General features: G+C 32.1%; 2 protein-coding genes across 2 annotated transcripts in view; one reads left to right on the plus strand and one right to left on the minus strand.

Annotated features, from left to right (window-relative positions):
• LOC139502244 (isatin hydrolase-like) lies at positions 1-9,712 on the minus strand. Its single transcript, XM_071291675.1, has 3 exons — positions 9,582-9,712; positions 9,094-9,304; positions 1-1,190 (listed from the first exon to the last, which is right to left on the minus strand). Exons 2-3 carry the CDS (start codon positions 9,273-9,275, stop codon positions 506-508), a joined length of 867 nt encoding a protein of 288 aa, XP_071147776.1. The 5' UTR covers positions 9,276-9,304; positions 9,582-9,712; the 3' UTR covers positions 1-505.
• Positions 8,367-13,584, plus strand: part of LOC139502243 (uncharacterized) — a 23,575-nt gene continuing 18,357 nt past the window's right edge. The window contains exon 1 of the mRNA XM_071291674.1: positions 8,367-8,437. The gene's annotated coding sequence lies outside the window, so the exon portion shown is untranslated. The remainder of the gene's footprint in view (positions 8,438-13,584) is intronic.

The raw sequence follows: 13,584 nt of genomic DNA on the forward strand, positions 1-13,584 counted from the left end.
TTTGAATAAATCTTTAATTGAACAATTGGAGAAAAAAAAATTTGAACAATTAACGTCGGACGTCCCCAATCAAGCAGGAACTGCTTACCATTTTTAGAGGACTTAAGTTCAACTCCGGTTAGCGGTGAAGGGTTTTTTGTTCCTTAACCATTGGTTTTCTGTTTAGTGACAAAGGGACTGTTGATTATCTCTTTAGCAATTTTTATTGTGACTGCGGTGTAATTATTCGACTTGGAATATTTTAATAGTCCCTTGATTTAATCTCCACTTTTTTTGTATATGAAATGTACATTTTTATTTTAGCATCTTTAAATTTTATTCGAACAATCCAAATTCTACTAGACTGATTCAGCACGGTTTCATTATACAAATGTTATAGTTTTAAAAAGAGTTAAAATAAATTCCTTCAAAGTATCAAAATTCAAATATTTCTATCTATGTGTTTTACCTAATAAAAACGACATGCCTGTCGTTTTTGAGCCACAGATACAGATATTTAAAAATTTTAGTCTTGCAGTTTGGTAAGTAGAGTGAGACCAATAACAAAAAATAACACGTTAGATGTTCCAACTGTAACTGCACTATTGTTAGCACCAGAATTTGGAACCATAGCATAAAGTCTGAGAGGCCCTCCACTTCCTTCCACAGTTTTCATCCCTGCTGCTGAGATAATTGATCCGCTAGGTGGAATTCTATCCAAGTTGGCAACGTTTTCCAAACCAGATATATTTTCTCGTGAAGTTAGAATATGTACTGGGAATGTTGTCGACTGTCCATAATCAAATGACGGAGCATCTGTTCCGATGAAAAGTATGTGTCTGTTAGATATAATCCAGGAAATTGTATCCTCGTGCCAACCTGGGTGATGAAAAGATGAAAGATCTGATATATTCTTCGTACCATAAACACTGTTTTTGTCAGGGTATTTTGCATCCCATCCCGAATTCATTATCAACATTGCTCCATCAGGTATTTGTCCATATTTTTCTTCCCATTCTTTTATATCATTTATTGATATTCGATAGTCCGGATTATTTCTCGCCTTTTCCTTGACATTGACAATGACCCCTGGACCTACCATTTTATTGATTGGTATTTGATGCATATTCCATCCGACTTTGTTAAAGTGACTTGGGGCATCCATATGGGTACCGACGTGTTCTGTCATCTTAAGTACGTTAGAATATACCCTGAAATAATAATAATATATAATAAGTATGTTAGAAAAAACTCTGAAATAATAATTAAATATCTTAAGTATGTTAGAAAATACCATGAAATTATAATAATATATATTAAGTATGTTCATGATGTTAGAAAATACCATGAAATAATAATAATATATATTATGGATGTTAGAAAATAACCTGAAATAATAGAAAAATATACTAAGTATGTTAGAAAATAACCTGAAATAATAACAAAATATATTAAGTATGTTAGAACAAACCATTAAATTGTAAAATCTATTTAGTATGTTAGAAAAAAGCAGGCATGATGACACTCATTAGTTTTGGCGAGATTATTTTTATTTAACCAATAAACAAAATAAGAGATAGTTTTATTCTCACAGTTTTAAGCCTGTATACTGTCCCTTGATTCTACCTCTAATAGTTATGTTAACATGTTACGGAAACGTTATGAAAAAGACCAAGTCGAGTCGCTCTTGTGTTTTTCTCTTGGAAGAGGATCATCCGTAGAAGCAATTTTACCGATACACAATAAACCGTTTGAGTTATCTTTCTTTTTATGAAATCTCCTGTTCGTTTTCTCGAAAACCTGATCCTTATTGGTAACAAGGAAGTAATTATTTACATAGGCGAACATGGTAGCCTTATTTGATCCTGCCTTTTCACTATCAAAGATCCATTAAAAAAAATTTCGAATGCTGAATTATCAACACCTTTGGGTGTAATTGCAATGGTCAAACACATATGGTGCCGCAGCTTTTTTGATAGAAAAATGACATTTTTTAAGGGTACTCAACGGTTCCGGAATTTTCGAAATAGTATGAATGAAGAGCACCCCTTGCTTAATTTGGCACAGAAAATGTTGCTTGTCTTAGAGAGTTTTGAATTCTCTAAATTTCTCGCTATTTCTACACCAATGGCCAACACCCATTTCTCACTATTTCAATTTTAATTTCTAATTACCAAGGCAGCAGAAAATGAATTTACTTCTACCTATTATTATTTACTTCCTTTTAACCTATAACGAAGTAATTGTTTGCATAGGCGACAATTAATGGTTGCCTTCGGGTTGCTTTTTTTTTCACTATAAAAAAAATCTGTGATGAACAAAAAATAGAGTAATGTGTTAAAACTGCATTAAAAAAAAACACAAAGTCCGTGTGCTTGTTTTTGAAATACAAGCCATTGAACATTTGGCGTGAATTTGACATTGACACATTTTTCATTCAAAAACTATTTGAAAAATGACAAGGATTTTATAAAATATTTTAGAAATGTTTTTTTTCTTTCTTCAACTATATTGTCTTAAAGTGATAATAAGAAAAGTAGCGTTTTACCTGACCATATCCAACTATCTCCGTCATCACGTGACTTTTACACTTAAGTTATATAGATTCAAGATTCAATATTTTATTAAAGTCTCACCACTTATATAACATTATACATTCCAATAAACATATAAAACATTGCGTATAACATGAAATATTGGATAACATTTATAAAACATATTGTATATTAAAACTAACAGTAAAATATCATTAGCTTAAATACTAAAACATATACAAGTGCCATTCTATTAAGAATTATGAGAGACTAATATTAAAGGATTAATTATATACAAAATTTATACAATTTAAAACTACATATATTTAAGATGTAAAATATATCATCAGCTACATACAAATAAAAAATATCAGTAATGGCCGATTGATTATCAATGAAAGTGAACGGGGTACATAGATAAAACAGTCATAACTTTTTTGTTATTAATTATATTTTCCCTACCAACCCCGCGTTTTACAGTTAATATGTTTTTACAATTAAATATGTTTTAAGTTTCAGTTCAGAAATATGATTTCGTGCTTCGAAATTAGTTTGAAAATTGAGGTGACATAGCCACACAGCCTCCGTTGACATCTGCGTTAAAACTCGATAAAATTGCAATGGGACCTTTTTGTAAAATCAATTTTCTCAACTAATTTATTGTTACTTATATCCTACCAACCCCTAAAAAGATCGACAACATATTCATTTAAATGAAATCGCACACCATATCAGTTCAGGTATTTAACTTTTTGCTTCGAATTTGGTTGAAAAGTTCATATTTTGGCAGTTTTCAGAAATATTTTCAAAATGGCGGCCCTTGTTGAGGGTTCACAACGACACGACATGTCGGTATTAATTTAGCAATAAATCAAAAAGTAATATTTCAAAAATTTATCAAAGTGTGTCTTTTTGTACTTAAGAAATTTCTTTTTTCACATGTTCTTCAATATCTTTATTAGAAACAGTCTCTCACACTAAAAATAAAGATTTACATGCACCGACCATGCAGTTTACATGTACATTGTTAGCTTGGGGCGACATGGGAATATATATTTTTAAAGATTTGTACGATGAAAATCAAAAAATTGTTAAATGCATGTCTTTTTAATAATTGTCTTACCTTAATGCAGCATAAAATTAAACCTTGTTTCCCTCTGTTAAAGTGGATAAATGCCATTTGTTTTGATAAAATTTCGAAGTTACATATAACAAAATGGCGACCAAATAATTTTCAAAAGTAGACGATGTTCGACACTTATTTTGCACATGCAAATAATTCAATAAGATTTAACTGTTTGTATTACAATTAAATATGACAGGTAACTCGTATGATAATCAAGGATAAAGGTAGATTGTAGAGATATTAATTAAGCCATCAACGTGATCAAAGAAAACAAACATGGCAACGTGGCCTAATCACGATGAAGTTTTGACAAGACCTTATATATGTATTGTCCATTTGACTTCTATATATTTGCAGAAAATAATTCTTAAAAATTCATTTTTATAAATTAATAATTTTTTCTTCGATGTATGTTAATATATGATATATACGAACTCTGACAATCAATTTTATAATTTTTGGTCAATAATTAAAAAAGTTTCCCATTAGGTCTCTATGTTAATTTTATTTTTTGAAATGTTGATTACCTGATAGAGTAAGTATAAGTAGTGTAACGGCCTTCCAACCAAAACAAAAACAAAATACATGTGATTTTAATGTTTGTTTATTTGTACCATGTGATTATGTATATTTACATATTAAGATGACCTCTTCTGACCATCAAACAAACTTAGATTCCATGTCATGTTATTGTAATAATTGTTATATATATATATGATAGGAAAATGCAATTTCCATTTTCTGTTTAAAAAAATATTAGATATAATAGTATAAACTATTATAAAATAGTACTTTATAGGCAAAGGATATGAAAATGAATATTGTTTTTATGTTAGTGGAAATGAGTTATGACAGAATTTACCAACTATACAACTTTTTTTTTATTTTCCTAAATTGTTTGCCTCCAAGATGTGCATTTTGCACATTAATAAATAACTGAATGTATATTAACTTTAGTCTGGTTTTTTTTAATTATCTTTTCAGAGCCTCTTTGTTATATCTTTATTCTCATAAAGCCAATGTATTACATCGGTACAGAGATAACAAATACAACAATACATATTTACAATATGTACAAAACAAGCGAGAGAGGTTACAAAAGTTACAAGCCAGGAGTACAAACACTAGTATTTATATTTTTTATAAAAGAACAAAGCTTCTTCAGAACTGGTTTTCTTGTACTTGACATAAGTTCAGAGAATTTAACTGTATTTTGCCGTTTTGTAAAATATGCAGTTAAGAACTCTTTGCGTTTTTTATGGAAAAAATTGCATTCAAATATAAAATGATATTCGTCACCTATTTGTCGATTGTTACATAGACTGCAAAAGCGGTTTTCTCTGATCACGTTTTGCCATCTTCCTGTTTCAATCGGCAGCTTAGTATTAGTCGTTCTAAATCGACAAAAAACAATAGCGTCTTTGAAGTCCAAAATATTAAAATATTCTTCGAATTCCAAGTTTTTCTTAAAAAATTTGTAGTTAATACCTTTTGGTGAATTTTGAATGAGGGAATTCCAGTTCTGAATATATTGATCTAGCAATCTCTGCTTTATAACAGTTTGTATTTGTTATTGCCCGCGTCACACTGTCCCGATTTTTACGCCGATGGCAACACGATTATGGAAATTTTCAAAATCGGGACTAATCGTATCCAGATCGGGCTATTCGTAGTTCCATCTTTAACCATCGTAGAACCATCGGCCACTTTTTCTAGCCTTCGGGGACAACGTCGGGAAAGGTTCTAAATTTTTTAACATGTTAAAAAATCTACGAAGGTGCGTCCGATGTTGAGGGTTCGTATTGAGTTCGTATCACCATCCTCACCATCGTAATGTCACCGGGAATGCATCTTTGAACATCGTATTGCATTCGTGTTTCCATCGTTTTCATCGGGCAGTTTTGACATTACGATGTCTACACGAATGAATCACGAAGCTACCCGAAGGTCTAACGATGGCAACACGACTTCGTGAAGACCTCGTAATCCCGTCGTGTTGCCATCGAATAAAAGTACGAAGGCGACAAGATGAAACTACGACGGCAATAAATCCAGCTAAATGTAAGTTAATTTTCGCGCTAAAATACATTTAAAGTGCCATGCGCGATATGCACTGGTCAGTCTAATACGACAGTTAAGAAAGACGTTCACAAAACATGGAGCTCATATCATATGATTCTATGAGAACAAGAAATGCGACAGCGTTGTTTCTATTAGTTCAAATGGAACAAGAAGAGCAGCTATTACAGGCTCAGGATTTACTTTTACATGTAAAATATTATTTTTTGTCAATTTTTCATATCAAGTAACATAATGAAAATCATAAACGTGCCTCGTACACCAACACTGCAAGTACACGTATATAGGGAAACCAACTTTTTCTTCATTATTCTGATTTTTTATGTATCGTCTGAGTTGTTGTCACACGAATGTTTACTCCATAACCATTTTGTTTGTTATATGTCATATTTTGCCGTATTTGTTGCTTTCCCGGCCACATCCTTCCTTTTGTCTATATTATTATGATATTCTCCTAGAAAGAGCTCTTTTTGAATAAAAGGGATCAACGAACCCATTACCTTACCTTTAAGATAGATCAGTAAACATGGGCATAATTATGGGTGATTATTCAGACTAGCGCACTCATTTTACAGTTCAAACAAGGCAATGCCGAGCGTGGCATCCCCTCGTATGTAACATATTGGGGACAAATATGGACACTATATTTGTATATGACACATGCAGAAAATGGTAAATTGAATATGCATATTTGATACATAAACTATTTTTTTAGAAATCAACCAAAACATTCAGTAACTGGAAATACCTTTAATATTGTCAATTTCCTGTGTATTATGCTATTTCAAGCTGTACACGACGTCTTTTAGACATCGTATGGCCATCGCGCCATCATCGTAATCCATCGTGTAGCCTTCGTAATCCATCGTGTAGTCTTCGTGATCCATCGTGTAGGTTTCGGCTGAGATATGAAGCTTAAATACCTGTCTTCGGTTAACCTTCGTATGTCCATCTTTTGCTATCGTATATAATTTCGGTACCATCGTATAGACTTCGTTGTTCATCGTACTTGCTTCGGTCACTTTTTGGTATTTTATCGAGATCGGCACCAACTTCGTACGAACTTACAATTTTCGCATTCGGGTGTCCATCGTATATAAAAATCGGGACAGTGTGACGCGGGCATATACAACTCCCATGCTAAAAGCATGAAAAGCTTTTGTATAGTAAGTTAACTTGTATAATGATATAAAATCAATAATCAAAACTATAAAGTGATGATCATTTTCATTGGTGTCCTTTAATATTCAAATCGGTATAGTCACATGGTACAAACAAACAAACATTAAAATCACATGTATGTTGTTTTTGTTTTGGTTGGAAGGCTGTTTCACTACTTAATATACTTACTCCATCAAGTAATCAACACTTCAAAAAATAAAATTAACATAGAGACCTAATGGGATTTTTTTTAATTATTGACCAAAAATTATGAAATTAATAGTCAGAGTTCGTATATATCATATATTAACATACATGAAGGAAAAAAATATTAATTAATAAAAATGAAATTTTAAGAATTATTTTCTGCAAATATATAGAAGTCAAATGGACAATATATATACGTATTATACGATTGTTTATGGAATCATGTTATTATAATATTTTATATTAACAAAAGGAAACCACGGATGGATGGTAACAAAGATGAAATATCTATCTATATATGGCAGCAGTCCGTTTTCGCCAATTACTGTTTTTCAGGGGTATCATTTGCGCCAAATTTTATTTTCAAAATGTATCATTTGCGCCAATAATCGGAACTCATTTGCGCCAATTTACCTGTACATATATCAATCATAAATATATTAATGATTAATAATTGTTCTTATTTTTGGCTTAAAAAGTATCATATGATCGGAGATATTTCACCATGAAGATGAGCATCTGGAGAGAAATGACTTGAAATGCAGTAGACAGTCCATGTACAGAGAGAGAAGAAAACGTAGGGCCAGCTGAAGGACACCTACGGGTGCGGGAATTCTCGCTACATTGAAGACCCATTGGTTGCCTTCGGCTGTTGTTTGCTCTATGGTCGGGTGGTTGTCGCTTTGACATATTCACCATTTCCTTTCTCAATTTTATGTATTGCTTTGCTGAATATTTGATATATGATATGTCAAAAGAGAAGAAAATATAAGCTTTTGCTGATTATGTTTTGCTTTGCTCCCACCATCCGTATGGGCGGAAACTCTATCTACCGCAAGACGTACTAGTAATGGAGCAGAAGCATTCCACGGGGAATTATTATGGACAATGAAGTGAAGTTACAAGCTACATGTTACTACATACATTCAATTAGGAAGTACCCATGCAGCAGCAGTAAGAAGAAAGTATGTCTCAGAAAAGGAAACATTTGCCGTGTAAACTGCCGTTTCCAAGTCCGAATAAAGGTGGGGGGAAATAATTTTTCTTCTAATTGGCGCAATCGTATGATTTATTTTTGGCGCAAATGATACCATGTAATTTTAAAACAGGTGGCGCAACCGTAGCATTGGAGAAAAAAGTTGTGGCGCAAAAGGACGCATTTTTGGCGCAAACGGATCTCTCCCCTATATATATATATGTTGAAATCATTACACGGGTAACCAGTTACTGTACATTTTACATAATCCTAATTAAACCAGTCACATACAGAGTTATCGAACCTAATTACGACTGGAATAGTTGCATATGATTTTTTTGAACGGCACCAAAACCGGAGAACTCCAAATATAAGGTAGGGTAAGAGAATATCCTAAGACATGTAAGACAAAAGGTTCAACTTTTCTCCGTTATGCTTTCCGTTAAATGTTTAAGTGTGTGTCGAGGGTCAAGGGTCGGGTTTAAAGAATTATTATTGAAATTTGAATTTGTTGGAATAGTTATTCATTAGTTTGTTAAACATTCAAGAAAAATAATGTTTTGTAAATTTAATGCGTACATGTACGAGACCCTTTTCTGGATTTAGCTCCCTAACGACCCAGCCAACAATATCAATGTAAAAATGAATATTATTTGATCAAAAGAGAAATAATTTTACTTAATTCATCTATGGTCAAAATATTTTTCTTAAATTTTCCGATGATAAATTTAAGAAAAGTATTTCCGAAACATTTTGTTTTGTATAGGTAAACATATTGAGCGATGTTAAGAAATAGAAATAAAATGTAAGTCACTATAAGTTTGGTACATTTAGTTTCATGTTTATCACATGTATGTTTTTTAATTGTAAGATTTTTCTAGGGTTAAAATAATTGACGACGTAAAAAAGAAAAAAAAAACAGAATCGCTAAACTTTTTAAAATCTTAAGAAATAAAGAACAGATATATAACGATCTATATGATTAAATGTTTTGAAATACTAAAAAGGTATTTGATTTGAATTATACTTACCAATGACCGTATTTTTTACTTCCTTTAAGTTCAATAACTTTTTCATATCCTGCCAATGTTGGATAGTATAGTGAATCTGGTCCCAGATTTCTGGTCAAGTCGACCAAATCATACGGAAATAACGGATTACAATGTAAACCAGTCGCGAAACATATCACAACAAATATTTTACATATGTCCATTTTTCTGAGAAAAGATCTTCTCTGTATATCTGAAAATAAGATATATAAACAAAACAAGCTGGGTTCATCAAACTCCTCCAAAAGATATAATATATAAACTGTCTTCGAATTATTGCAGAAAAATGCTAACTAAGCTTTCTTTTTATGTATGGTTATCTATTCTTAGTCTTCCCATCATGTTTCATTTGTTCGTTATAATACATGATATACAGTGCGAAGTGAACAGATCTGAGGTCAAGGTTCTCATAGATAAATTCCATCTGACTCCAATTTGTAAATTTTGTTTAGATTTTTATATAGTATTACCAGATTACATAGCATAAATTTCTTTATGTTCAGGTGGTTCATATCTCCTCTCAAAGAAATGGACAACTACAAATTAATCTTGCTTCCTGGGATAACTCAACTGTAAAAATAGAGAGGAAAGAAATGTAAAAATTTATGAAATAAGAAAAAAATGTGAAAAGAACGAACTGTTTTAACTTACGTTTTTATTTATGTTTACTTGGTTACGAGTTATACTGCATTGATCATGTTGATATGTGACTCTATAAGTCGCTCTGCGTTGTGTTTTTTTCTTCATGCAAAGTCAATCGGGCATAAAACGTACATGATTATGTATGTTCATGCCTACCCAAAGTCATCAGCTTGTTATTCAGTGATTGTCGTTTGTCACTGTATATCATATTTGCTTTTCGCTCATTATTTTTTGTACAGCAATCAGGCCATAAGTTTTCTCGACGTTTGAATTGCTTTACATTTGTCATTCGGGGCTTTTATAGCTGATTATGCGGTATAAGGCTTTTACTCATTGTTGGAGACCGTACGGTAACATATAGTTGTTAATGTCTGTGTCATTTGGTCCCCTGTGAGTTATCTCATACCACATCTTCTATTTTTGTATTTAAATGCAGGAATCAGAAACTTAACAGAGCGATGACCATTTTACCTGACCGACGACTCTATAACATTAGGGGGCAACCATTAAACTTCAAAGGGGGTATGGCTTTTGTCGGAGTTTGCGTTAATTTTCGATGATATTTTGAAATCTAGTGTGTTCAAGACTTTCAAGTAGGAAGTTTGACATTATTTCAGGATATTGCACGTAAAGAATGCGTAGTGACAACATATTTTTAGTGACAAAATAGTGGACGTAGATAATGTATATAGATAATGTACGTAGATAAAACTCAATTGTATTCAGTTTTTCATCACTATAAAATTCAAATCATTTTTTTATTTTTAATTTAACATTATAAATCTGGTTTCAGATTGTGTTGAGTTTCTTTTCGTAATCTGCTTGAACAGAATATTCATTTTCATCATGGTGTTAGGGATCAGAGTATTATTATCTTTCATCAGATGGTCCATCAACATGTTTACTAATAAATTGGTAATGATGTATTGGTAAGATTACAGCATGCACATATCTTTACCGAGAACGTAGTTGTTTCGTGCAAATATTAATACAGCATCCGATGTCTATTACACGCATTAACAATTTTCGGTTAGTCAAAATACTGGCGAATCGCCCTCTTCTTCTTGACAATCAACTAGGTCGTTATGTTTGTAAACTGCAGATTGTAGAGTGCTTTGTTTACATATATATATAATTATATATACCAAAACATGATGTAATTGGTTCACATGAATGCATGAAATTAGTCACAAATAAATAGAATAACAAACTGTACTTTTTTCAAGTTGCTTACTTCGTGTGATGGAAAGACTATTCCATTCCGATCTTACAAAAATATGGTAAAGCAATTATGATCTTGTTACTAAGTATCTGTTTAAAATGCAAGTTCTGCATCTCAGGATCCATCAAATTTTAAGAATCACTGTATCCAAACATTCAATATGATTTAGTATCCAGTAACATATAGTTTTAATTAGCTTTTCATCTTGTTATTTATTTTCAATTTGGTAGTGACAACGCGTTGATTTTTATTTATACTTTTTTTCTCTCTTAAAAGTAATTTATTCATTTTATTTTGAAGTTTTCTTTGAATTGTTTTGAAATAAAAGTTGGGTCAAATTCTATAAATCTTACGTCTGCAATAATTTTCAATGCTATTTTAAAACCCAGTGTATGTAAATGTGGACTTTCAAGGAGTAATTTTGGCTTTATTTTAGAATATTGCACGACATACATGTATATGCGTAGCGATAACATATATTGAATGACAAAACGAGATACGTAGATAACCATGGCATTGAAGTGCCCTCTGTATTTTGCAGTTCAACTTCATATAAAAAAGGGAGGGAGGGGTGTTTTTTTTTACCTACAAAAAAATCTAATTAACAATTTGATAAAAAAAAATTGTAGTCCGGCAGATGAAAAAAAATTATGGTTGCCCCCTAAGTAGAAGCATATGGCATATTCAGTGGTAGGGGTATTGTGCTTCACATTTGCAGACTTCTACCAAAGTATTCAAATCAGATGTCACAGTAATGATGATCGAATTATTTATGATTTAACGTATTGACCAAGAATGGGTCTCTTTAAGGAACTACTTCCATGTCAGTTGGATATATTTCTCTCTTATTTGTCCTCGGTCATAGCCGTGATATAAGAAAACTAAATAATGTATTCATAGATCAAAGAATGAATTAACTATATGTAGACCTCTGAATTACTTTGTGTGTGTCCTGACCTTGGCGTAATCCATAGCTTTCGAAAACAAAACAACATAAGAGGTGCACTGTGAGCGTTTATTTTCATCTTTTTTTGCTCATCAGAAAAAGTATCGTTGAAGGAAAAGAAACAGGGGTCAAGTTCTGAAATTTCGTGAACGAAATTGTATCGAGATTATTATATGCGGGATGATTGTTAATGAGACAACTATTCACCAAAGTTCAAATGAAGGGGATGTAAACAATTATAGGCAACCGTACGATCTTCAACAATGATAAAGACCTATACCGTATAGTTGGCCATGAAAGAACCCAATATGAAAATATGAAACCATTCAATAATGAATTGATAAAACTAACGGCCTAATGTATAGAAAAACTATTTACGAAAAACAAATATGGCGGGAATGAACCAACGACACCCACTGAATTACAGGCTACTGACTTTGGACAGACCCTCAAAGAATGTGGCGGGGTTACACATGTTTATGAGCGCTCAATTTTCCCGTAACCTGTGACAGAGGTGTAACCGCACAACAAAAGATAGTACTTGCAGTTACTAAAAGCTAGGTCAAAGCCAATAACAACTTATAAAAATAGTCCCGTATCTAATATAAAAAAGAAGATGTGGTATGATTGCCAATGAGACAACTATCCACAAAAGACCAAAATGAAACAGACATTAACAACTATAGGTCACCGTATGGCCTTCAATAATGAGCAAAACCCATACCACATAGTCAGCTATAATAGGCCCCGATAAGACGATGTAAAACAATTCAAACGAGAAAACTAACGGCCTCATTTATGTAAAAAAAAAATGAACGAAAAAAGACTAAATCATCCAATGGATTTAGAATAAAGGCGACATTAACATTAAATAAGATGACCACCTGCAATGTCAAAAGATAAGTATCAACAGGTTAGTGTGAAAGTACACAAAGAACATCACAGTCCAAACAAGGAAAATTATTAACAACAGGAAAAGAAATAACATTATTTTGTCGAGAAAAAAAAATGTGTGTTTCGAGTATAATACTGAATTGATTCACTGAGTGTGGTTTGATTAACGCCAATAGTTATTAAACAGGTGTGAATAAACTTTGACATTTAAAAATTTCATATTCTTCTCGGCTGATTATTACGTCGTAACACTTAATCCATTGGTTGTGTACTGGTTGATATAATTTTATCGAAATTTGGCGTATGATGTGTGCTGATTGATTTTGTTTGGGTTTTTTTTTGTAATTGGATTTGAAGTGGCTTTTTTTTATTATTAATTGTGAGAACTCTTATATAGAAACTTTTGTCATTTTGTAAGCTTGGTTTTGTTTGCTTTTTGTTTGTATTTTTTTTTATGCAGGGAAGGGGGTATGTTTTGTGTCGAACTGATTTGGTAAAACTGTTTCAAAGTTAATTTCTATATTTATTGTGTTGTTATATTCCTTCCCAAGAGTAAGAGATGGGCATAGCGCTCGTAAATACGTTACAGTTTGCCTGCGTATTACAAGTTTGAATTTTCCCTCGGTATCTTCCGTCTGTCTTCTAAATAGTTTGAGTTTGCATAGAAAATGTCTACGCAGGGAACTATTCAGAAACCATAATATCATTGGCGCAAGAATGACTGAACAAGCCAGTCCTCAAGTAAAACACCAGCATTACAGTTAACAAT

The sequence above is a fragment of the Mytilus edulis genome, chromosome 13 (assembly GCF_963676685.1).
Source record: "Mytilus edulis chromosome 13, xbMytEdul2.2, whole genome shotgun sequence".
In the NCBI taxonomy this organism is placed as follows: Eukaryota; Metazoa; Mollusca; class Bivalvia; order Mytilida; family Mytilidae; genus Mytilus; species Mytilus edulis.

What these genes read in the sequence shown, in the direction of transcription:
- LOC139502244 (XM_071291675.1), bottom strand. Translation starts at nt 9,275, where the DNA reads ATGGACATATGTAAAATATTTGTTGTGATATGTTTCGCGACTGGTTTA. An exon ending in AGTAAAAAATACGGTCATTG is followed by an intron (nt 1,191 to 9,093) that starts GTAAGTATAATT and finishes TTATTATTTCAG; the next exon opens with GGTATATTCTAACGTACTTA.